At 29.4% G+C, this 27,131-nt stretch overlaps 3 protein-coding genes across 3 annotated transcripts; 1 reads left to right on the top strand and 2 right to left on the bottom strand.

Annotated features, from left to right (window-relative positions):
* Positions 1 to 5,053: 5,053 nt before the first annotated feature.
* Positions 5,054 to 10,886, bottom strand: LOC113368253 (probable isocitrate dehydrogenase [NAD] subunit alpha, mitochondrial). The gene is made up of 7 exons (XM_026609814.1): positions 10,781 to 10,886; positions 10,417 to 10,587; positions 10,178 to 10,356; positions 9,902 to 10,117; positions 8,846 to 8,981; positions 8,663 to 8,776; positions 5,054 to 5,602 (listed from the first exon to the last, which is right to left on the bottom strand). The coding sequence occupies exons 1-7, from the start codon at positions 10,826 to 10,828 to the stop codon at positions 5,366 to 5,368; spliced, it is 1,101 nt and encodes a 366-aa protein (XP_026465599.1). The 5' UTR covers positions 10,829 to 10,886; the 3' UTR covers positions 5,054 to 5,365.
* Positions 10,887 to 12,092: 1,206 nt separating this feature from the next.
* Positions 12,093 to 15,003, top strand: LOC113367743 (survival motor neuron protein). The gene is made up of 4 exons (XM_026609324.1): positions 12,093 to 12,301; positions 12,367 to 12,691; positions 12,760 to 12,942; positions 14,819 to 15,003. Exons 1-4 carry the CDS (start codon positions 12,260 to 12,262, stop codon positions 15,001 to 15,003), a joined length of 735 nt encoding a protein of 244 aa, XP_026465109.1. The 5' UTR covers positions 12,093 to 12,259.
* A 303-nt stretch (positions 15,004 to 15,306) lies between these two features.
* On the bottom strand, positions 15,307 to 25,577 carry LOC113367742 (katanin p60 ATPase-containing subunit A-like 2). Its single transcript, XM_026609323.1, has 7 exons — positions 25,554 to 25,577; positions 25,039 to 25,410; positions 22,672 to 22,891; positions 20,618 to 20,853; positions 18,155 to 18,354; positions 15,508 to 15,749; positions 15,307 to 15,452 (listed from the first exon to the last, which is right to left on the bottom strand). The coding sequence occupies exons 1-7, from the start codon at positions 25,575 to 25,577 to the stop codon at positions 15,307 to 15,309; spliced, it is 1,440 nt and encodes a 479-aa protein (XP_026465108.1).
* Positions 25,578 to 27,131: the final 1,554 nt, after the last annotated feature.

The raw sequence follows: 27,131 nt of genomic DNA, 5'->3' as shown, positions 1-27,131 counted from the left end.
TTAATAAATAAACGCACAGATTCATTTAAAGAATTAATCAACAATTACTTATTCAATTGTAAGTGAATAATTTGAAAATAACTTAATTAACAATGCTCAAAATTTTCAAATATCCTTAAATATTTTGTTTACCAGTGCTGGATTTATTTATCCATAAATTTATTTATCCATCAAAATACTGAAGTCCGCATTTAAACTACGAATTATTTAAAATTTCAATATCCAAGTGTATATAACAGTTTTTATTAGATTTTAGTAAATTTTATCTAGTTTTTACTTATGTAAACAAATTATAATGTCGGAGAAAAAAATTTAAAATTATTTGATAAAAAGTAAAATAATGTCCTAAATATTGCAAGTTATCAAAATACTAAAGATTTTAGTAAATTTTATCTAGTTTTAACTAATATAAACAAATAATTATGTCCGAGATAAAAATTAAAAGATTTTTGATAAAAAGTAAAAAAACGTCCTAAATCCACATATTGCAAATTATTAATGTCCTGAAGTCCGCATTTTAACTACGAATTATTCAAAATTTCATTATCCAAGTGTAAATAATAGTTTTTATTAGATTTTAGTAAATTTTATCTAGTTTTTATTAATGCAAACAAATACTTAGGTCCAAAAAAAATAAAAGTTATTTGAAGAAAAGTGGAAAAATGTCCTAAATCCACATATTGCAAATTATTAATGTCTAAAGCCCGCATTTCAACTATAAATTATTCAAAATTTCAATATCCAAGTGTATGTAACAGTTTTTACTAGATTTTAGTAAATTTTATCTAGTTTTTATTAATGTAAACAAACAATAATGTCCATGAAGAAAATTTAAAGTTATTTGAAGAAAAGTGGAAAAATGTCCTAAATTCATGTAATGCAAATTATCTACAAACAACAATAAATAAAAACTTCAAATAAATTATTTAAAAATATTAAGATTTTTTAAATATTCTTAAATACTTTGTTTACTAGTGCTGGATTTATTTGTTTTCTACATTTTTCTATTTTTAAGAAAAACTATAATTTATTCCTTCAAAATGTGTTTAATATTCTGTAATCATTATTATTAATATTGTTATTTTATAATAAATTATTTTGATAGCAAAACCTGATGATGGGATGTATCTAGTTCTAAAACGTCATAATTAAATATCTCCAAAATACTAATTTATTTAGGATTAATTGTTTGGAAAAAAAACTTTTATTTTATTTTATTTTATTTATTTATATATATATATATATATATATATATATTATATAATTATTCCAAGTTATGTTATAGGGAATATTGGCAATCAAATTATAGATATAAATTATATCATATTATATTAAATTTCGAAACAAAAAGGAAATATTTTGGCATTTAAAAATTTAGTGCATATTGGATATATGAAATTGACATTCAATATTTTTAAATTAAATGCAAAAGTAAAAAATCTGATATTTATATAAAAATTATATAAATATTTAGATAATGGTACTGCGTTGTTTCACACTAAAATCATTCATTGATTGAAAAAAATATTTCTATTTGACATAAATAAAATTAAAATAAGCAAAACACTATGATGCGTCAGAATTAATTATCGAAATGTAAAGAAATTTGTGTAATGAAAATATAACATTATTATTAATATATCATGTATATTATAAGAACTTCTGGAAAGCGGCAAAATATTTTTGATGGCAAAACAGCGTTTGCCGGGTCAGCTAGTATATATATATATATATATATATATATATATATATATATAATTGATAATTATATTTAAAACAACAAATTTCATTCATATAATAATAGTATATTTTAAATTTAACAATTATAAATAATACCAATATATTAGAAGCCAATTCAGCGCGAAACAGAATTACTAATAATACTCTTCTGCTGTTCCTGTTAATGTTTGTTACGCATAAAACTGAGATGGTACGTATTTACATTGAAATTATGAACATACTATCACAAAAAAAAACAATATTTGAAATATACACTAAGTAATTACATTTATATTCAATTTACATTTGTACATCATCATGTAATTGACGACTACGAATTAACAGCAATGATAAAATACTTTATATATGTATATATAATATTTGAAAATCTGTGTAAAACCCGTTACAAAATAATATACAAGACAAAAAAAATATTACATCATGGCAACCTCGACTGTCCATCTCTCAATTAAAATCTACACTATCTTTTGTTGTTATTAACATTTTCCTATTGGATTTAATTATTAATTTAAATGCTTTCAATGATTCAATCAGCGGAATCATTTGGCTTTGGATATCTTTTCACATATCTCGTTTGTGAATTCTGAACACTTAGCGTTGCTCCTAAATCACCTGTTAGGTATTTGGCTTCACGGATTGTCTCGAAGGCTGCTGTTTCAATTAAGTCTGCGTGTGTTTTGTGTAAGGTTCATGTGTCTCAGCATCATTACGGAGGATAACGAGGGCAGTGGGGTTGGCTTTGTCTTGACCGGCTATGTCTGGGGCTGTTCCGTGCACCTGGGGATAAAATAACACCCTATGATTCAAAAGCCACGTAGTCAATGCAATAAATAATATTTCAATAGTAATAATGAGCTAAGTAATTTAAATTATGAACAAAAGCTTATTTGAAAATATATGCATGCAAAAATGCGGGCGCACGCCTTAGGGGGCGCCAACACGAGATTCGGAAATGAAATTTAAAATATTTTGTATTTTATTTAATATAAAATCTAGAATACTTAATACATTATAATAAACAATCTAACTTAACTATGGATACGTAGAAACAGAAAGCATATTCAGTTTGCAATGTGATATATGTAGAAACAATTAATTTCTCATGCAAATTAGTAAACTAGCTGTAAGTGGAATTCTGTCTTGAGGCAATTATGGCATCGTGCCTTAAGGCAAATTGCTGGAACTTCCCGTACCGTAACAAAATGTTCGAGGAATACTGAATGTTTTCAAATAGATTATTATAAATATTGTAACATTGTCTAATATTTATAAGAATTATATAAACTGAATTGCAAAGTTGAAATTATTTGTAAAGTATATTAGAACTATAGTCAAAATTGAAAATAAAATCTGAAATATTTTCGATATACAAAAAACTAAAAAAAAAAAAAAAATGGAACAAATTTTTTTTTTCCAAATCAATTATTTTGTTCAGACAAGCAGAAGTTCTTTGAATCATTTAAATCGGACGCTTAGTTCTTTCAAAAATTGCCATTTTTTACATATTTAGCTCCGTATCTTCAAAACGGCTGGCCTGCCTGCCTTTGCCAAAAACTAATAAACACTTCTCCCAATCATTACTAATTGAATGTTTTTTGATCATTCAAATCGGATACTCCGTTCTCTCAAAAATTCGATTTCTATTTTCTGCACTCTTTGCTCCATATCTCCGAAACGGCTGGGCCTGCCTTTGCCAAAAACTAATCAGCTCTTTTCCCTATCAATAGGAATCTAATGTTTTTTGAACCATTCAAATCGGTTGATCCGTTCGCCCGGAAACGTGTCTGGGAAATTTTATCCATACATACATACACACACACACACATCCATTTTTTCTGAGGTATGCCAAAACGTTCAGAAACCTTCAAAACGTCGAGAAATGTAAAAATTTTCAATTCCGATTTTCGGCCCATTACAATAACTTACCCTACAGGAAGTTAAAAAAGTAACAAAATTTTAGTAAATTTTATCTAGTTTTTATTAATGTAAACAAACTATAATGTCCATGAAGAAAATTTAAAGTAATTTGAAGAAAAGTGAAAATATGTCCTAAATCAATATAATGCAAATTATCAAAATACGGAAATCCGCATTTTAACCACGAATTTTTCAAAATTTCGATATCCAAGTGTATATAACAGTTTTTACTAGATATTAGTAAATTTTATCTAGTTTTTATTAATGTGAAAAACTATAATGTCCATGAAGAAAATTTAAAGTTATTTGAAGAAAAGTGAAAAAATGTCCTAAATCCATGTAATGCAAATTATCTACAAACAACAATAAATAAAAACTTCAAATAAATTATTTAAGAATATTCAGATTTTTTAAATATCATTAAATACTTTGTTTACAAGTGCTGGATTTATTTATTTTCTACATTTTTCTATTTTTAAGAAAAACTATAATTTATTCCTTCAAAATGTGTTTAATATTCTGTAATCATTATTGTTATTGTTATTTTATAAAAAATAATTTTGATAGCAAAACCTGATGATGGGATGTATCTAGTTCTAAAACGTCATAATTAAATATCACAAAATACTAATTTATTTTGGATTAATTGTTTGGAAAAAAAACTTATTTTATTTTATTTATTTATATATATATATATATATATATATATATAAATAAATAATTATTCCAAGTTATGTTATAGGCAATATTGGCAATCAAATAATAGATATAAATTATATCATTATATTAAATTTCGAAACAAAAAGGAAATATTTTGGCATTTAAAAATTTAGTGCATATTGGATATATGAAATTGACATTCAATATTTTTAAATTAAATGCAAAAGTAAAAAATCTGATATTTATATAAAAATTATATAAATATTTAGATAATGGTACTGCGTTGATTCAGACTAAAATCTAATTTATTCATTGATTAAAAAAATATTTCACTATTTGACATAAATAAAATTAAAATAAATAAAGCACTATGATGCGTTTGAATTAATTATCAAAATGTAAATAAATTTGTGTAATAAAAATATAACATTATTATTGATATATCATGTATATTATAAGAACTTCTGCAATGCGGCAAAATATTTTTGATGGCAAAACAGCGTTTGCCGGGTCAGCTAGTATATATATATATATAATTTATAATTAATTTAAAACAACAAATTTCATTCGAAATAAATAAGTATATTTTACAATTATAAATAATACAATAATATTAGAAGCCAATTCAGCGCGAACAGAATTACTAATAATACTGCTTCTGCTGTTAATGTTAATGTTAACGCATAAAACTGAGATGGTACGTATTTACATTGAAATTATGAACATACTATCACAAAAAAAAACAATATTTGAAAAATATACACTAAGTAATTACATTTATATTCAATTTACATTTGTACATCATTGTAATTGACTACGAATTAACAGCAATGATAAAATACTTTATATATGTATATATATATATATTTGAAAATCTGTGTAAAACCCGTTACAAAAATAATATACAAGACAAAAAAAATATTACATCATGGCAACCTCGACTGTCCATCTCTCAATTAAAATCTACACTATCTTTTGTTTGTTATTAACATTTTCCTATTGGATTTAATTATTAATTTAAATGCTTTCAATGATTCAATTAGCGGAATCATTTTGCTTTGGATATCTTTTCACATATTTCGTTTGTGAATTCTGAACACTTAGCGTTGCCTCCTAAATCACCTGTTAGGTATTTGGCTTCACGGATTGTCTCGAAGGCTGCTGTTTCAATTAAGTCTGCGTGTTTTGTAAGGTTCATGTGTCTCAGCATCATTACGGAGGATAACAAGAGGGCAGTGGGGTTGGCTTTGTCTTGACCGGCTATGTCTGGGGCTGTTCCGTGCACCTGGGGATAAAATAACACCCTATGATTCAAAAGCCACGTAGTCAATGCAATAAATAATATTTCAATAGTAATAATGAAGCTAAGTAATTTAAATTATGAACAAAAGCTTATTTGAAAGATATATGCATGCAAAAAATGCGGGCGCACGCCTTAGGGGGCGCCAACACGAGATTCGGAAATGCAATTTAAAATATTTTGTATTTTATTTAATATAAAATCTAGAATACTTAATACATTATAATAAACAATCTAACTTAACTATGGATACGTAGAAACAGAAAGCATATTCAGTTTGCAATGTGATATATGTAGAAACAATTAATTTCTCATGCAAATTAGTAAACTAGCTGTAAGTGGAATTCTGTCTTGAGGCAATTATGGCATCGTGCCTTAAGGCAAATTGCTGGAACTTCCCGTACCGTAACAAAATGTTCGAGGAATACTGAATGTTTTCAAATAGATTATTATAAATATTGTAACATTGTCTAATATTTATAAGAATTATATAAACTGAATTGCAAAGTTGAAATTATTTGTAAAGTATATTAGAACTATAGTCAAAATTGAAAATAAAATCTGAAATATTTTCGATATACAAAAAACTAAAAAAAAAAAAAAAAATGGAACAAAATTTTTTTTTTTCCAAAATCAATTATTTTGTTCAGACAAGCAGAAAGTTCTTTGAATCATTTAAATCGGACGCTTAGTTCTTTCAAAAATTGCCATTTTTTACATATTTAGCTCCGTATCTTCAAAACGGCTGGGCCTGCCTTTGCCAAAAACTAATAAACACTTCTCCCAATCATTACTAATTGAATGTTTTTTAGATCATTCAAATCGGATACTCCGTTCTCTCAAAAATTCGATTTCTATTTTCTGCACTCTTTGCTCCATATCTCCGAAACGGCTGGGCCTGCCTTTGCCAAAAACTAATCAGCTCTTTTCCCTATCAATAGGAATCTAATGTTTTTTGAACCATTCAAATCGGTTGATCCGTTCGCCCGGAAACGTGTCTGGGAAATTTTATCCATACATACATACACACACACACACATCCATTTTTTCTGAGGTATGCCAAAACGTTCAGAAACCTTCAAAACGTCGAGAAATGTAAAAATTTTCAATTCCGATTTTCGGCCCATTACAATAACTTACCCTACAGGAAGTTAAAAAAGTAACAAAATGTTGTGAATTTTTATATGGCAAATTATCAAAAAATTAAAGTTTTTCAAAAATTTTGTATTGATGTCTAAATAATAGTTTGTACTAGATTTTAGTAAATTTTATCTAGTTTTTAGTGATGTAAACAAATTATAATGTCCGAGAAGAAAATTAAAAGTTACTTAAAAAAATGTAAAAAAATGTTAGAAATTCATGTAATGCAAATCATCAAAATACTGGAGAGTCCGCTTTTCAACTACGAATTTTTCAAAATTTCAATATCCAAGTGTATAGAACAGTTTATACCAGATTTTAGTAAATTTTATGTAGTTTTTGCTAAAGTACACAAATTATAATGTTCAAGGTAAAAATAAAAAAATATTTGATAAAAAGTAAAAAAAATGTACTAAATTCATATTAAGCAAATTATAGAAATACTAAAGTCCGCATTTCAACTACGAATTTTTCAAAATTTCAATATCCAAGTGTAAAGAATAGTTTATACTAGATTCTAGTAAATTTTCTAAATTTAATGTTTTAATTTAATTCCATAATTTAAAGAAAATCAGAAGTTGTTTGATAGGAAGTAAAAAAATATCCCAAATCCATATTATGCAAATTATAGAAATGCTAAAGTTCGCATTTCAACTACGAATTACTCAAAATTTTAATATCCAATTGTAAATAACGGTTTGAACTAAATTTTAGTAAATCCTATCTAGTTTTTACTAATGTAAACAATATATAATGTCCCGAAAAAAAATTAAAAGTTATTTGAAGAAAAGTAAAAAAAATGTTCTAAATTCAAAATTATAGAAATACTAAAGTCTGCATTTCAAGTATGAATTATTCAAAATTTTAATATCCAAATGTATATAACAGTTTTTACTAGATTCTAGTAAATTTTATCTAGTTTTAATTTGTTAGTTTAAATTTAGTTTGTATAACTAGTTTTAATTTATTTAGTATAGCTAATGTATACAAATTATAAAATCCGGAAAGAAAATTTAATGTTATTTGATAAAATGTAAAAAAATGTCCTAAATCCATATAATGCAAATAATCAAAAGTCTGCATTTCAATTACAAATTATTCAAAATTTTAATATACAAGTTTTACTAGATTTTAGTAAATTTCATATAGTTTTTACTGATGTAAATAAAACAAAATGTCCGGAGCAAAATTGGAAATTTTCATAGATTCACATTTAGTTATTCAAAGAAAATAAAAAAAATGTGTAAAATTCACATATTGCTAAAAATATTAACAAAAAAATGATCCAACAAGTTTTGGTCAAAATTTCATCATAAAAGTATATACTATAGTTTCTACTAGATTTTGATAAATTTTATCTAATTTTTACTGAAGTAAACAAATTATAATGTTTAAGAAGAAAATCAAAAATTATTTGAAGAAAAGTAAAAAAAGGTTCTAAATTCTAAATTATAGAAATACTAAAGTCTGCATTTCAATTACAAATTATTCAAAATTTTAATATACAAGTGTATATAAAAGGTTTTACTAGATTTTAGTAAATTTTATATAGTTTTTACTGATGTATATAAAACAAAATGTCCGGGGCAAAATTTCCAAGTTATTCAAAGAAATGAAAAAAAATGTGTAAAATTCACATATTGCTAAAAATATTAACAAAAAAAAAATGAACTAACAAGTTTTGATCAAAACTTCATCATAAAATTATATACTATAGTTTCTACTAGATTTTGATAAATTTTATCTAATTTTTACTGAAGTAAACATTGTAATATTAATGAAAATTTTAAAGCCATTTTAAGAAATGTAAAAAAATGCCCTAAACGATGGAAAACTAAAATTATCCTACATCACATATATGATAGTTCATATATTTAATAATCAATAACTCAAGTGTATACTTACAGATTCAAATAGCGCTCCATTAAGTCCCATATTTCCTGATGGCGTCAAACCAAGACCTCCTACTAAACCAGCGCACATATCAGACAAAATGTCACCGTACAGATTTGGCATCACCTAAATAAAAAAAAATTGGTTAAAACCAACCAACAGATTTACATTTAGTTGTATCCTAACAGTACATACCAATACATCATATTTCCTGGGGTCTTGCACCATGTTCAAACAAACTGTATCCAGATATTTCTCTTCGAATTTAATTTCAGGATACTTATCAGCCATTTCACGACAACATCTCAAGAACAAACCGTCTGACATTCTCCTAAAATGAAGAAAACAAGAAATTAATATTGTTGGTGCTGATTTTCAGCTTATAAAATTCCAGATTTAGGAGTTCAATTTGATTCTGGTTTGTTTTTCACGGAACATATAACTGATATTTGTAATAGAGCACATAAATCTTTTGATTTGATACTGAGAAATTGTAAACAATTCAATTCTAACAATGCACTTCTTTACATATACTATTCTAATGTACGTTCAAAATTAGAATATGGTTCGATTATTTGGTATCCTCATCAAATCAACAACTCTGATGCGATAGAGAAGGTTCAGCAAAAATGTCTGAAATATCTTTATTATAAAACATATAAAATTTACCCTGAACGTGACTTTGACCATAACAATTTACTAAAAGGATTTGATATTCTTTCCCTTGCCTCACGTCGATTTATCTGTACAATTATGTTCTTATGTAAACTTTGCAATAATTCTATAGACTGTCCTCTTATTCTTAATCAACTATCCTTTAATGTTCCAAGGCCATCTACGCGTTCACAATTATTTTTTAATTATCCTACTCCTAAATCTAATTTTCTCTTTTATTTAATTCGCCTATTTTACTTATGTCCTCTAACTTTAACTCAATTAATAATGAAATACTTAGATATTCACAACACTTCACCTAATAATCGAATAATCTCCATCTGCACAAGTTAACCTTTTTATTTTCTTTTCAAATATCTCATTATTTTATCTTATTATGTAAATAAATAATATTATTACATTTTGCATTATATGTAATTTTATGTTAAGCATTTTATGTTAATAACTATATATTGTAATTTTGTATATATTTTAATTGTTATTCATTATGTAAAATAATTGTATTGTTATAGCCAAGAGGAAGAAATCTGTCGGCTATATATTTAAAATAAATAAATAAAATAAATAAATATTTACATAATATTTGCTTTATGTACAGCCGTAACTTTGCTGCGGCCGTTCTCTTTGGCATAAACAAAAGCATATTCAGCAACTCTTTTTGAAGCATCTTCCGTAATTAGTTTAATTGACTGCACAACACCATCAACAATCTCGTGCTCAATACCAGAGTATTCACCTTCTGTGTTTTCACGAATTGTCACAACATCCACATCGTCATATAGAGTTTTATAACTAAAAAAGAAAACACAAATATTAAAAACAGGTACATGTACGCTAGGTCTATTACCTTACCCATCCAAGCTCCTACAAGGCCTGACGTTAGCATATAAATTAAATTCTTTTCTAAGCAAAAGATTGAGAGATCTGTGCCCCTTTCCGACCGGTGTCATAAGAGGTCCCTTTAAACCGATTTTGTTACGGTTAACAGATTCAATGGCTGCAGGTGGGATTCCAAATTTACCATCGGGGTACTAAAAAAATTGTCGCAATATTGAAGGTTAGGTTTATAAAAAACCAATTATTACAATTACCTTGACAGGTGTAACATCAACAGTTTCCCATTCAATGGGTACATCAGCTGCTGTGAATATTTTCTGCACAGCTGCTGAAATTTCTGGACCGATTCCATCACCAGGAATTAAAGTTACTTTTTTCACATCACTACTGTAGGAACGGTTTGAGACAGATGGAACGGACCGGGACTAAAATGATAAATATACAAATAAATACACATTGTTAATATCAAGTATTACTTTGTCCTCAATTTTGATACTAATTTAATTAATTTGCGCAATGTGTTAAATAACATTTGACATAACAATTTTGTGCAAACATTTGTTAAAATAAAAGTCATAGTTTTGAGGGTGATTTTGATTAATTTGATTAAATTCTTACCAATCTTGTAATAAACCTGGCAGCCATTTCTATTAAATAATTATACATATATTTTTAGAACGGACTAAAATCAAAGTGCGGATTCAAGAAAAATTGCAGAAAAGGAATGTGATTAGAAATATCGATGTGGAAAATAACATCGACTTAAATCGATACTTGGTGAAAATAATAAATGGTAAAATAATTTATTTTCTGGTAATAAATGGTAATAAATAATTATGGACGTTAAATTTAGCATAAAACGTTTAATTTTATAAAATTAAAATATAATTGAACTTGTTTTGTGCAAGTTTATCGATATTTCAAGATGGCTGACATGCAAACTGTCAAAATAATTTTAAATGCATCTTGAATATTTTATTTAAATATGTTTTAAGTAAATTAATCAAACGTTTAGCTACTATTAAACTGATTGTTTGATTTTTAATTATATTTTTGCTATTTTCCACTATTTTAAACAACTAAAATTTTGACATTTTAATGTCTATCGATATTCAAAGATGGCTGACATGCAAACCCTAGACCAGTGATTCTCAAAGTGGTCCACATGGACCCCCAGGGGTCCAAGGCAACATTCATGGGGTCCACGGCAGGGAAAACAAAATTTGGGGGTCCACAAAATAAAAATGGGGGTCCACGGCATATTTAGAAATGATTTAAACCTTAAATGTTAGTATTGAGCTCTGAGCCAGCCACCTATCAACCACGCATATCTCAGAAGCTATTGAATGATCCAACTTTAAATTTTGGTCACAATCTTAGTAAACTATAGTAAAAATGTACGTCAAGTTTTATCAAAATCGAATTATGCATTTTTGAGAACGTTCAATCTGTTTCAACTTTAAATTTTGGTCACGTAAATTAAAAAGAAGAAAAATATGAATTGGGCTCCAAAAAAACTATTGAAAAATGTCAAAATGCCGCCAAGCTAAGCACAGTATAAGTGAAAATGTCGCACAGAATTATTTGCAAATGCGTTTAGACTGTGACTATACGGGAGCACTTTTTCAATTTTGTGCAAATTAGGCAACTATTTTTTTTTTGAAATTGAATTCGAAATGAAATGACGATTGTTAATGTTCTGGAGATAAATTGATTTATGATTTACATTTGATTTGCTCAGATATAACAATAAGATAGCAAAAATAATGAAAGTTATATAGTATTTGTAATAATATATTTGAAAACATTCAAAATTACTCGAACATTTCGTTACGGTACGGGAAGTTCCAGCAATTTGTCTTAAGGCACGATGCCATACACCACTAGTTTTTGTTTTGTAATTTTAACGTTTCATACAGGTTTTGACAGTTTTTACAAGTTGGTGTGGATTGTGGAAACTCACCTGTAGCCTGTAGCATTCAGCTCTCAGCTATTAATTTAACAATATAAATTATCACATCCTGACATAAAACAAGTACATAATTATATATTTATTAGTTTTATAAATTTCAGCTTCGCCGAGTTGCATTTACAATTATGACAGATGAAGACAATGTTTTAGTTGTCAGAAACATTGAGGTTAGTTTCATGCATTTTATGCACTGACAGTGTCGGCTTTACTTTTATGTGAGTATTTCCTTTAGGATAATTTCTCAATAGAATCTGAAGATTTCGATATAGCCGCAAACGACGACATAATAGTCAAAACTTGGAACGAAATGTCGAAAATAACTCATGAAGATATTGCCAAGAAATTGGCTGAAGTCACTTCTGGAAAACAAGATAAACAATCTCGCAAAGACTCCGAAAATTCTGAAGAGGGAAGTCATGGTTTTGATTTAGTTGAGGAATTTGCTGTTTGGGAAATAGGAAGCGATTGTCGTGCTACTTATAAACAGGATAAAATTGATTATGAAGCCACTATTGTCGATATTTATCACGACAGTACTTGTTTGATAGAATTTTTAGGTCCGGATAATATTCAGGTTGAAAACAAACACAAACCGTGTTTTTATTAACTCTTACGTTGTTTTTAGGATATGCTAATCAGCAAGTTGACAAGCTAGAAAGGTTAATGCCGTCGTGGGGTATTGAGGAACAGAAGAAGCAGATTAAAGAGGCTAAACTTTATTACGAGAAATTAGAGGAAGATGATGATATGAAGTCAGAGAAAAAGACACCGAAGAAGAACAAACAAAACAAGACTGATAAACCTTTAGGTAAACATTCATTTTAATCAATAACTATCGCTTAATCCAAAATATTTCTGGTCTTTTTTGCATAATAAGACTGCTTCTAATATTCTCCTGATGCATTTAATTCTTACTTTATTAGTATTTATCAGCCTAAACATGACATACCCATTTTGTTTGATCATAATGATAGAATCATGATTGATATAGGTGTAATTGATTCTAGTACTGTGCAACTGGCAATAGCAAGTTTTAAAAACTCCAAAATATTTGGTTTCGATAGTATTCCATCTTTCTTTACACGTGATTGCTCATCTGCTCTATCTGATCCACTTGCATTTTTATTTAATCTATCATTGCGTACAAACATTTGTCCAAATTGTTGGAAAATTGCACGATTAGTTCCAACTTTTAAACAAGGCGATACATCAAACATTACTAATTACAGGCAGATATCATTATTATCAAACTTTGCTAAGGTATTTGAAAAAATTATTTATAGAGAACTACTTATAATTGGTTCTGTTGGAACTTTAATTTCTACTAATCAACATTAGTAGTATAGTATTAAACAATATATAGCTGAGAATCTTGACACTAATGGACAAGTTGATGTTATTTACAATGATTTCAGTAAAGCTTTTGACAAAATTGATCATAACATTCTTCTTACTAAATTATCTAAGATTGGTCTTAATTCTTCACTTATTTATTTTTTAAGAGTTATCTTCATAATCGTAAACAGTTTTTTGTTTGTCTATCTTAATAGATTCTTGAGCAATATTGAAAATATCAGTTCAGGTGTTCCTCAGGGATCCATTCTCGGTCCACTACTATTTATTCTTTTTATTGGTGACATATCTGATATTATTAGCTGTCCACATTTATTATTTGCAGATGATCTCAAACTATATCTCAAAATAAATTCTATTGATGACTGCTTATTATTACAGTCTCAACTTGACTCTTTCCACTCTTGGTGTGTCTATAACAAATTGCATTTAAATATATCAAAGTGCAGTATTCTTAGTTTTTCACACAAGCGCGTTCCAATATATTTTGATTATAAAATTTCTAACACCAGCATTGATAGATGTAATAAAATTTCAGATTTAGGAGTTCTATTTGATTCTGGTTTGTTTTTCACAGATCATATAAATGATATTTGTAATGGAGCACATAAATCGTTAGGTTTGATACTGAGAAATTGTAAACAATTTAAATCTACCAATGCACTTCTTTGCATGTACTATTCTAATGTACGTTCAAAATTAGAATATGGTTCGATCGTTTGGTATCCTCATCAAATCAACAACTCTGACTTTGACCCCAACACTTTACTAAAAAAAATTTAGTATTCCTTCCCTTGCCTCACGTCGATTTATCTGTACAATTATGTTCTTATTTAAACTTTGCAATAATTCTATAGACTGTCCTCTTATTCTCAATCAACTATCCTTTAATGTTCCAAGGCTATCTACGCGTTCACAATTATTTTTCAATTATCCTACTTCTAAATATAATTCTCTCTTAAATTCGCCAATTTTATTTATGTCCTCTAACTTTATCTTAATTAATAATAAAATAGATATTCACAACACTTCACCTAATAATCGAATAATCTCCATCTGCACAAGTTAACCCTTTTATTTTCTTTTCAAATATCTCATTATTTTATCTTATTCTGTTTATAAATAATATTGTTACATTCTGCATTATATGTAATTTTATGTTAAGCATTTTATGTTAATAACTATATATTGTAATTTTGTATATATTTTAATTGTTATTCATTATGTAAAATAATTGTATTTTTGAGTCCACTTGGAAGAAATCTGTGGGCTATATATTAAAAATAAATAACAAAACGTTAAATTTACATCGTTATATATTTTATTTTTAGATTCTGACCTATTCGGGCCAGGTTTGTTACCGCCACAACCGCCCCTGCCTCCAATGTTAGCGAATGGAGGCCCCTTGAGCGACCCCGAACAAAATGATGCTTTGGCAGCAATGCTTATGTCTTGGTATATGAGCGGATATTATACTGGATTGTATCATGGGCAAATGAAAGGTAGTAATAGATAATAAATGAATTTATATATATTAGAGTGGTCCTAATATATATACATATATATATATATATATATATATATATATATATATATATATTTGACTCCATATATTTATTATTTCTTTTCTTTCCAGGCAAAAAGAAGTGTTAATGTCTACGTCATCATAATAATTTAATTACTTACTTAACATTATGTATTAATAAATAAAATTTTTACGAAAAACTAATTGTATTTATTTCTTAAAATCTCAAAAAATATTTCATTTGTTATAAAAATAATCTAAGAAATCTATGTAAAATTACTTGTTAGTTTTTTACTATGTGGATCCAAAGACGTTTGCCCAATTTCTGTGTTTTTCCACCAAGTGATAAGCCGTGGGCTTTGTTCTTTTTATAACGTCTAATAATTGCTGAGCTGTTATCGTTGATAAATCTACCGAAAGCTCAGGAACAACTTTATTACCTAAAAAAGTAGTAATTATATACCTTTGTATCGCGTACCTCATTTATCCCTTTACCTTTACTTTCAGCAGCCTTCACAGATTCTCTTAAAACAACCATAGCAGCCTCCTTGCATACTAAATAAATATCAGCACCCGAATATCCAATAGTTTTATCGAGAATTTCCTTCATCTCGTTTATAGGCCACCGAATGGACCTGGGTAACAGTTTAGTGATCATCATACTTCTTGTTTTCTCATCGGGCAAATCTATATGGATACGTTTTTCTAGACGTCTGAGCATTGCACAATCCAACTCCCTAAGAAAAAAGAAATACATTAGTGGTGTATGACATCGTGCCTTAAGGCAAATTGCTGGAACTTCCCGTACCGTAATTAAAAATTTGAGTAATGACATTAGTGAGAATTATCAGAATTATGCTTGGTTAAATCAACGAGCAATTTTTGCCGCCAAGAAATATGATGTAGACGCACTGAATTTCACCATTCAATCAAAAATTGCTGGCGATTTGGTGACATACCAATGATTCCGACTGGTCTTCCGTTTGACTTCAAACGATTGCAATTTCCAGTTCGCCTTGCGTTCGCAATAACAAGTCGCAAGGCCAATCGCATAGTGTTTGCGGGATAAATTTCAAATAGGTTATTTAGAAAATTATTGTTTTTCACATGGGCAGTTATACGTTGCCTGTTCACGAGTTGGAAAACCATCCGTTTTGTTTGTGTTAACGCCAGACCAAAAAACAAAAAATGTGGTTTACCAAAGAGCACTTCAATGAAACGGATAATTTGCGGATTCACTTTCATTTACTTAGAGAAGTTCAACTAAAAAACACCTCATTTTTGTAATCGAAATAAATTCATTACTGTTGTGCAATAAAATCAAATTTTTCCTTTTCAAATATAAAACAAACAAAAAATTTCTTCATCTTTCTCACGAAACCATCTGGTGGCGAAACAGAGTTCGTCGGGTTTGCTAGTTTATTATAAATACATACTGTAAAACTTATAAATGCTTTTTGAATTAGACGACGAGCGTATTCAACAAATAACTTTGAGTATTGTTATAAAAATTTGTTCTTTTTTTGAAAATTTAGAAATTTTTTTAGAAGTTTGACTTTTTTTTTAAAAAAAACAATTGAAATTTTTCGAAATTACGAAATTTTCTGTAAAACATTTTTTGCACACCGTCTACTTAAGCAAAGTCTTTTTTGAATTAATCTAATCGGATGATCCGTTCTCTCAAAAAATGAATGACTGCTTTTACACCTTTGCGCTCCATACCTCCGAAAAGGCAAAATTACCTTTTGCAAAAACGCCTCGCGATCGAGTACGAACCCAATGATTTTTCAATCAAACAAATCGATTATTCCATCTGTCTAAAATGTCGAGGACATTTGTTTAAACCATCTACTTGAATTTTAAAATTAAAAATCTTGGTACGGAACCCAAAAAAATTTACATAAAATGTGTACACATTATTAAAATCCCTTTAAAATATCTTATAATTTGATGCGCATATGCCTAATGACCATTTGACATTTTTTAAAAGAAATTTATTGAAACTTCATAACCGCTGGACCTGTCTTTCCAAAAATTTTAACACTTCTCTTAGTCAATTTAAATAAAATGTTTTTTTAATTATTCAAATCAGACGCTCCGTTCTCTCAAAAACTCGATTTCAATTTTCTGCACTCTTTACTCCGTATCTCCGAAATGGCTGGACCTGCCTTTGCCAGAATGTTTTTTGAATTATGCAAATCGGTTGATCCGTGTTCCCGTAATTGTCGACGAAAATTTGTTTCCGCACACGCACACATACACATACAAACACACATCCATTTTTCTAAGGTATGCCAAAGTGTTCAGAAACTTTTGAAACGTACATATATTAAAACTAGCTGTAAGTGGAATTCTGTCTTGAGGCAATTATGGCATCGTGCCTTAAGGCAAATTGCTGGAACTTCCCGTACCGTAACGAAATGTTCGAGGAATACTGAATGTTTTCAAATAGATTATTATAAATATTGTAACATTGTCTAATATTTATAAGAATTATATAAACTGAATTGCAGAGTTGAAATTATTTGTAAATTTTTTTTTTCAAAATCAATTATTTTGTTAAGACGAGCAGAAAGTTCTTTGAATCATTTAAATCGGACGCTTAGTTCTCTCAAAAACTGCCATTTTTTACATATTTAGCTCCGTATCTTCAAAATAGCTGGGCCTGCCTTTGCCAAAAACTAATAAACACTTCTCCCAATCATTACTAATTGAATGTTTTTTAGATCATTCAAATCGGATACTCCGTTCTCTCAAAAATTCGATTTCTATTTTCTGCACTCTTTGCTCCGTATCTCCGAAACGGCTGGACCTGCCTTTGCCAAAAACTAATCAGCTCTTTTCCCTATCAACAGGAATCGAATGCTTTTTGAACCATTCAAATCGGTTGATCCGTACACCCGAAAACGTGGGCGAAAATTTGTATCCATACATACACACACACACACACACATCCATTTTTTCTGAGGTATGCCAAAACGTTCAGAAACCTTCAAAACGTCGAGAAATGTAAAAATTTTCAATTTCGATTTTCGGCCCATTACAATAACTTACCTTACGGGAAGTTAAAAAATATTTTACGGGAAGTTAATAAATTATTATTAAACGGACAACCAAGTGATTTTGTTCTAATCATTATTACCAAGGCAGGTTTGTGGTAGCGAGCAAAAGCAAATGATCCTCCTTATGGTCCTGTATGCCATCCAGTTGTCTCAAAAGTTCACTTTTGAATCTGCGAGAGGCTTCATGCTCTGATGGCGAGTCCCTGTGTGAACTGATGGCTTCGATTTCGTCTAAGAATATCACTGAAGGGGCGTTGTAACGTGCCAAATCGAAGAGCACCTGGTAATAAAAGAGGAATTAGATAAATCAATAAAAATAAGGATATTGATGAAAAAGTAATAAGAGAAAGATTACTTAATCTTCTCATTCAAACAATTGACAAAAATCAATATGGTTTTTACCGTCCTCAAATACTCAAGGTGCATTGACGGATTTAACTAATACCATAAGTGAGCACCTTGAAGAGAATAAGCATACAGTAGCGATATTCATAAGCTTTTGATACGGTGGATCATAATATATTAATTATGAAACTAATAGAGCTGGGATTAAAAGGTTTGTCACTTAGCATTATCAAAGATTTCCTATCAGAAAGACAAGTAAGGACCATGGTTTGATAATGTGGCAAGTGACATCGCAAAGTAAACTGTGGAGTCCCACAAGGCTCAGTTCTAGGACCTTTATTGTATCTCATCTATACAAGCAATCTTCAAGAGGCAAAATTAATGGGAAAATACATCCTATACGCCGTAGATACTGCCATAGTCTATGCAGACAAAGACGAAAAAATATTAGAAGAAATCATTAACAAAGACATGAAATTATATTATGAATGGCTAATTGAAAATAAATTAACGATCAACATTGGAAAAACTAAGTATATACATTTTAAACAAAAAAATGTAAGGAAATTACTAAAATAAACATTAAAACTAGCTGTAAGTGGAATTCTGTCTTGAGGCAATTATGGCATCGTGCCTTAAGGCAAATTGCTGGAACTTCCCGTACCGTAACGAAATGTTCGAGGAATACTGAATGTTTTCAAATAGATTATTATAAATATTGTAACATTGTTTAATATTTATAAGAATTATATAAACTGAATTGCAAAGTTGAAATTATTTGTAAAGTATATTAGAACTAATAGTCAGAATTAAAAATAAAATCTGAAATATTTTCGATATACAAAAAACTAAAAAAAAAAAAAAAGTTGGAACAAATTTTTTTTCCAAAATCAATTATTTTGTTAAGACAAGCAGAAAGTTCTTTGAATCATTTAAATCGGACGCTTAGCTCTCTCAAAAACTGCCATTTTTTACATATTAAGCTCCGTATCTTCGAAATGGCTGGGCCTGCCTTTGCCAAAAACTAATAAACACTTCTCCCAATCATTACTAATTGAATGTTTTTTAGATGATTCAAATCGGATACTCCGTTCTCTCAAAAATTCGATTTCTATTTTCTGCACTCTTTGCTCCGTATCTCCGAAACGGCTGGACCTGCCTTTGCCAAAAACTAATCAGCTCTTTTCCCTATCAATAGGAATCGAATGTTTTTTGAACCATTCAAATCGGTTGATCCGTGCGCCCTAAAACGTGACTGGAAATTTGTATCCATACATACATACATACACACACATCCATTTTTTCTGAAGTATGCCAAAATGTTCAGAAACCTTCAAAACGTCGAGAAATGTAAAAATTTTCAATTCCGATTTTCGGCCCATTACAATGACTTACCCTACGGGAAGTTAATAAATAATACAGATATAGAAGAAGTGGAATATATAAAATACTTGGGCCTTATAATACACGAAAAGCTAACATGGACAAAACATATAAATGAAATTAAAAAGAAGATAGCGGCATTAACAGGAGCTTTAAAAAGGATCCATCCTTTCAGGAAAAAAATAAGATATTGATTTTAAAAGCGCATATAATACCCATAATTTTATACGGAATAAATACTTGGAGTCAAACAACTAAAGCTAACTTAAATGATATACAGAGAATACTGAACAAAGCCATAAAAATATCGTATGATTTTCCACACTTAACACCCACCAAATACTTACAAACAGAAACGAATATTCATACACTAAACAACATAATAAAAATAGAGAAATACAAATTAATACACAAAATGAAATATAACAGAATTAAAACAAGTACAACAATAGACACAAATCAAGATATACACGAACACTACACTAGACAACAAAACAATTTTCACATTGAACACAATATAGAAAGGATAAATTGAGAGGAAATGTCATATGGAGCGCTAGTAAAATATATAATGAATTGCCAAACGATATTGAGATGACCACTGATGACGATAAATTTAAAAAAAAAATAAAGAAATACTATAAGAAAATTGAAGACAAAGAAGACCGAAGAGTTATATAAAGATAGAGATATTTTAATTATAATAGAAAACTGTTCTCATAATCTCTCACACCAGGCACTTCTGTCCGTATGAGATATGAAAATAATGTAATATAATATAAACTAATAAAAATTAGGATATTAGGATTTGTTACCTTTACTAATTTCTCGCTGTCTCCTCTCCATTTCGATATGAGACTGCTCGTAGATACATTGAAAAACACGGATTTGCACTCGGTTGCAACTGCTTTGGCCAGAAGAGTCTTCCCACTGCCAGGAGGTCCGTGTAATAGAATCCCTTTCCAAGGGGTCAGAATTCCTTTGAACAAGTGCGGATATTTCAAAGGATATATTAGGGATTCCACCAGCAAGGACTTGGCGTGATTATGACCTGTGGAATTGGAAACTAGATAAAACTCCACTAGAAAAAAAGAACATTCTATTGTAGCTCTCTAGTTGGAAAAAGAGCATTAATGGTATAGGAAAAAAATAACTTTTATATAAATATTTTTATTATATATTTTTTATTATATAAATATATTTTTTATACACATTATATTTTATGTGGGGGTTTTTAGGAGGAGGAAAAGGACCTCGAGGTTTGACAAAAAATCACAAAATACCACGTAGGGTAGGGAGAGGTATAGTAAGATATCACGTGTAATCATTTTTTACCTGAATTAAAAAAAAATCCTGAGATTTCAAAATCAAATATTTCACAATTTTTTCTCGTAACTAAAAATACACGTGATATTAAATATTATATACCAAATTTTTGGTGGTGGAAGGAAAAGTAATTTTGAATATCACCCAGGAGGAGTGAGTCCAAAAATCCTTAAAAAAATGATCACGTGATTAACGGACGCTCCCTGAGTCAATAATATTGACATATTGACTCAAGATATTGACCAAACTACAAATAACCCAATGACTACCTGTGTCCTCTATGAACGACATTCGCATGACGACCTGTGTGTGCGTGTGTTGCCTATACTAGATATTATTAACAAATTAAATGGAGAAATAAAACATAAAAATGGACAATAAGGACTCTACTGACGAGCAAATTAAAACTCGACATGAGAAGTCAATGAAAAATTAACCCTGCTACAAAACGTTTGGTAACAAATTAAGATTGCCAGAGGATGTAGAGATGACAGAAGATGTAGAGAAATTTTGCCTGAAAAAAAGTGAGAGAAAATATATATATATATATTAGGGTGGTCCTTAATATGGACATTTTCTTTAATCCCATGGTCTCAAATTCTTCCAAATTAATAAAAAAAAATCTCCAAAAGTTTTAGCTCTTAATATTAACATTTAGATAGTCCACAATTCAATTAAAAGTTTCGTAGTTCTTCGCCATTTGTGAACTCCAATATTACGACACTTAACAACATTTATAAATTACTTACCCTCTAAATATTGCTTCAATATTAAACTAATGAAAATTGTAATTTGTTATCGTTTAATTTTTTTAATGTAATATATAATTTGAATGTCTTTATTGATAATTATTCCGAGCTTAAAATATTTTGCTTATATTTTATTAGGCTTATAATAATTGTTTATTTCTAATGTGTAATTTATGTTTGCATTGATCAAACATAAATTATACAATTTTTTTGATATAACAATGTTAGTAACAAGATTTTGGATACAGGAAAGTACATTGTTCGAAACCCTATTGATTTGTGAATATGATATTTGGATAGTACTCGATGAGACCTTTCATTTGATACCTCACATGCCATATTTGACGTGACAACATCTTGACCCTTATAGTTTGGCAACCCATTGGTCCACTTTTTATTATATCTCTTGTAACTTATGAACGGTTCGTCTAAAATAAATGTGATATTCGGCAAATTTATGCTAAATTTAATTTTATATAATACTGTCTGATGTAGAAACCTTTCACCAAGTCGGTGTATACTTGCAAATTTGCAAAAAATGATATTAGATATCGGATAAATGCTTTGTAAAAAAAAAAACGTTTAATTGAATTGCGGACTATCTAAACGCTAATATTAAGAGCCAAAACTTTTAGAGATTTTTTTTTGGAATCATGTAGAAAGAAAGAAAAGTTGGCACGTGCCCATATTGACACACAATTGTCTTCAACACACGAGGAAAATTTAAGAAATAAACTATAAACAAGGGATCGAAAAAGAGTAAAATTCTTATTACGGCCTTCGGCCCTTATTACCTTGTACATCGTCCCAGCGCACGTTCAAATTATAAGTAATTATCTCCCTGGATACAATTTCTGCCATTTCGCGCCATTCGCTGTTTCCAAAACCAGGACATTCGCACAATGGTCGAATTACGTTCTTGGGACGTTCGACCAAATTCGGCAAATCTTGATACGGGTTAATTGACGGCGTCGGTGTCCCATTTTCTAAGCGAGCACTCGACAAAGCAGTCACCTAAATAGATAGAAGATAAATATAAGAACTAGCTGTAAGTGGAATTCTGTCTTAAGGCAATTAAGGCATCGTGCCTTAAGGCAAATTGCTGGAACTTCCCGTACCAAAAATTATTATTTTTTTTAAAAACGATTAACATTTTTGAAAAAAATTTTACTTCGAAAAAATAAGATTTTTGAGAAACTATAAATTGGACAAAAAATTACTTTTTTTTGAAAAAAAAATTTTTTTTAATTTTTCTTTATTTTATTTTGACATATTTTGGAAGATCTAAACTTTTTTCCAAGCAATCGTACTGCTTTAACTGCATAAAGACGAAATATCAAAGCGCGTAAGCGCCGCGTCGCCGTCTAACGCGTAAACACTAGTACGAAATTCATAGGAATGTAAACAAAATTTATACTTATTGTCAAAATCTCTATAGAATATCTGATAATTTGATGTGCATATGTCTATTGATCATTTTTGACCGTCAAATGGCATTTTTTTCTACTTTTTTACTAGATCTCCGAAACCGTTAGACCTGCCTTTGATCAGTCATCTTGTCAATACAAGTAAAATGTTCTTTGAATTATTCAAATCGGACGCTCCGTTCTCTTAAAAACTGAGTTACCGTTTTCGTCACTGTTTGCCCCGTATCTTCGGAACGGATAGACTTGCCTTCGCCAAAAACTAATCAGCACGTCTCCTTATCAATACGAATCGAATGTTTTTTGAATTATTCAAATCGATTGATCCGTGTTCCCGAAATCGTCGACGAAAATTTGTATCCGCACATACATACACACACGTACATACATACACACACACACACACACATACATCCATTTTTTCCAAGGTATGCCAAAATGTTCAGAAACCTTTGAAACGTAATAAAGATATATAAAAATTTTCATTTTCGATTTTTTTGCGATTACTATAACTTGCCCTACGGGAAGTTAAAAATAACTAGTGGTGTATGGCATCGTGCCTTAAGGCAAATTGCTGGAACTTCCCGTAATGAAATATTCGAGAAATTTTAAACGTTATCAAATCTATTATTACAAATACTGTAACTTTCTTTATTTTTACTATCTTGTTATATCTGAGCAAATCGAATGTAAATCATAAATCATAAATCAATTTATCTCCAGAACATTAACAATCATTTAGTCACTTCATTTCGAATTCAATTTCAAAAAAAAAATAATTGCGTCAAAATTTACACAAAATTGAAAAAGTGCTCCCGTCATAGTCACAGTCTAAACGCATTTGCAAATAATTCTGTGTGACATTTTCACTTTTACTGTGCTTAGCTTGGCGGCATTTTCACATTTTTCAATAGTTTTCACAAAATTGGAAAAGTTCTCCAGTACATAAAGCGTCTAAACGCACTTGTGTAAGCATTTGCACCAGAGTGACGCTTAGACTGTGCTTAGCCTGGGTAATTTTTTGAATGTTTTGTATTTCTAATCCAAAATTACAAAAATATTTAAAAAAAAATTAGAAGCAAATTTGTTTTTCCAAAAGCAATTATTTTGTTGAAACAAGCAGAAAGTTCTTTGAATCATTTAAATCGGACGCTTAGTTCTCTCAAAAACTGCCATTTTTTGCACATTTAGCTCTGTATCTCCGAAACCGCTGAGCCTACCTTTGCCAAAAAGTTTTTTTTTTATTTATTTTTCATAGCAAGCTATACAAAGTACATTCAGCTACATTTGTTACAGTTATATATAATTTGCCAAAAAATAATAACCACTTTTCCTCGTCATTACGAACTGAGAGTTTTTAGATCATTCAAATCCGACACTCCGTTCTCTCAAAAACTCGATTTCTATTTTCTGCACTCTTTGCTCCGTATCTCCGTAACGGCTGGACCTGCCTTTGCCAAAAACTAATCAGCACATCTCCCTATCAATAGGAATTGAATGTTTTTTGAACCGGTTTTTCAAATCGGTTGATCCGTACACCCGAATACGTAGACGAAAAATTGTATCCATACATACATACACACACACATTCATTTAGTTTCTGAGGTATGCCCCTTAAAAATGTTCAGAAACCTTCAAAACGTCGAGAAATGCAAAAATTTTCATTTTCGATTTTCGGCCCATTACTATAACTACCTACGGGAAATTAAAGAGATTTTCATTACATTTCCTACTGACCTTTATCGACATATTCGACGGCATCTTCTTCTCATTCGAGTCTTTCGGTGAAGCAACATCAGAGGCACTCTTTTTGCTTTCGCTGCTACTAATGCTCTTCACCTTCCTAATTTTGTTATCAAAACTGGCGATGCTAGTATCATTCTTCACCTTCTTGATGATCTTAGGTTGTTTCTGGAATTTCAGATAGTAGTAGTTCTCGTATTCCTGCAGAATCGTCTCCAAATCGATATTGTCGCACACTTGGAAGGTCTCGGACAGTTGTCCTTCTTGAAACAACGTCTCGGATGTTAGACGGAAGCCGTTGTCTCGCAGATAGTGGGAAATTAGGTAGAGGACGTTGCGTTTGCGTTCCTGGATCTTTTTCTCTTCCTAGAAAAAGGATAATGGGTAAATATGTTATATTCATACATATGAATAAACATACACGTAAATAGTCTGGACTGCAAGTAGTAAAACTTCTTTAGGCGCGACTAGTGTATAAATCCGTACAAAAGCAACGGAAATAGCGTTACCTCATTCACTCTCGACCATATCATTTCAACACGAGTCGATTGGGATTAGTCGTTGTGTATGTGAATAGAATCCTGTCGTTGTAAGATTACCGATATCAACAAGGAAATCGGCATAGATATTTTTTTTTTTTATTTTGGATATAATTTACATCTGTCCAATGGACATTAGGTAAATTTTATGAATAGCAAAATAACAAAGAAGCTGTCTGCAAATAAACTATTAAATGCTTGAGAGGGTGCACAGTTGCGGCATAGATAAATAAACATTTTAAAATTACATCGCACTACAAATCTTGATTTAATGAAAAATGCCTGAAAACATTTGTGCTGTGTACTAGGGAATGCGATACCGGTAAACCGCCCGATTTTTCGGTGGTATTAATACCGGAATTTACCCTAAAAATATCGGTATTTTCGGTATTTTTACATAAGCGCTATTTGATACAAAATACACTAAAGTTTAAATTTCTCGGAACAAATTTATCTTTAAATTCTACAATCGCATAAACAGCTATATCTTCAAGTGATTCTATAAGATAAACAAATGTCAAATATTATCTCAACTCGTCATTAAACTGAATATTTATTGCTTTCCAAAGGGCTTCATATCGCGTTATAATAAATAGAATTGGACTGATAGATAATGATGTTTGTATCATCTTTTGTAAAAATGTAACGGTTTTTTAAGTGATATTTGCGCCAAAATATTTTATATCATACAGATTACCTCTGCGTAATCTTTATTTTGTTTCTAACTTTATATATAATAATTATGATAATTACTAAATATTTTTGCTTCTCATTACAATTTAAAAATATTATTTTTCGAAGACGTTTAGAAGCTTGAAAATACTATAGAAGCATCACATTGTTTTAAATGACAATACTCAACAATTATAGTAACTTATTGTTCGTCTTGACAAAGTATCAGATCTTAAATTAGTGTAGAAAAATAATTTTTTTTTAAATATTCGAGATTATGCTAATCTAACACATCGGATACAGACAATACAGTATATTATAATAATGTAAGAAATATGTTTTTTTATGAGTTTTCGGTCTTTCTTATTCATAAGTTTGTTTTCGTGAAAAGTCTCAATATACTCGATAGTGATAATGAATTAATTAAATTGGATATACTTTTGTTAAATTATTCTTTAAATTACTTATTGTTTTATTTTATTGTTTAGTTGAATATAGTTGTAGTTGTATATACATTTTTTTATATTTGTACTAGTAACTTTCAATTTTGTTTACGTTTGTTTAAGATAATAAAAATACCGGTAATTTACCGGTATTCCGGTTTAAAAATGAAAAATTGCCGAAATACCGGTATTGAAATTTTCCATCGGTATTGCATTCCCTAGTCCAGACTCTAGACTGCAAGTTTACGATTTTTTACCTTAAAGAAGTTGCATGAACTTTCTGAAATCTAACAAAACGATTTAATTTTTTTTTTGTTAAAATATTTTGAAATTGAATTTATAATTTAACAATAAGTGTCGCTCACTTGACGACACATGACAAGTATATTCATCAAACACAAAGTAAGTTGCTAATGGTAAGATGTACGATAAA

The sequence above is a fragment of the Ctenocephalides felis genome, unplaced genomic scaffold (assembly GCF_003426905.1).
Source record: "Ctenocephalides felis isolate EL2017-DRISC unplaced genomic scaffold, ASM342690v1 CF-g0.4_SCAFFOLD_01170, whole genome shotgun sequence".
Taxonomy (NCBI): Eukaryota; Metazoa; Arthropoda; class Insecta; order Siphonaptera; family Pulicidae; genus Ctenocephalides; species Ctenocephalides felis.
This window is presented reverse-complemented; position numbering and strand designations above follow the sequence as displayed.

Coding starts and splice junctions, on each gene's coding strand:
- LOC113367742 (XM_026609323.1), bottom strand. CDS start 25,577: ATGATATGGTCGAGAGTGAATGAG. Junction 18,355..20,617: donor ACAGCGAGAAATTAGTAAAG/GTAACAAATCCT, acceptor TTTTATTACCAG/GTGCTCTTCGATTTGGCACG. Junction 15,750..18,154: donor GCTACCACAAACCTGCCTTG/GTAATAATGATT, acceptor CTTTTTTCTTAG/GGAGTTGGATTGTGCAATGC.
- LOC113368253 (XM_026609814.1), bottom strand. CDS start 10,828: ATGTATAATTATTTAATAGAAATGGCTGCCAGGTTTATTACAAGATTG. Junction 10,357..10,416: donor TTGATGTTACACCTGTCAAG/GTAATTGTAATA, acceptor CAATTTTTTTAG/TACCCCGATGGTAAATTTGG. Junction 8,982..9,901: donor GTACATAAAGCAAATATTAT/GTAAATATTTAT, acceptor TCTTCATTTTAG/GAGAATGTCAGACGGTTTGT.
- LOC113367743 (XM_026609324.1), top strand. CDS start 12,260: ATGACAGATGAAGACAATGTTTTAGTTGTCAGAAACATTGAG. Junction 12,302..12,366: donor TAGTTGTCAGAAACATTGAG/GTTAGTTTCATG, acceptor TATTTCCTTTAG/GATAATTTCTCAATAGAATC. Junction 12,692..12,759: donor TTGTTTGATAGAATTTTTAG/GTCCGGATAATA, acceptor CGTTGTTTTTAG/GATATGCTAATCAGCAAGTT.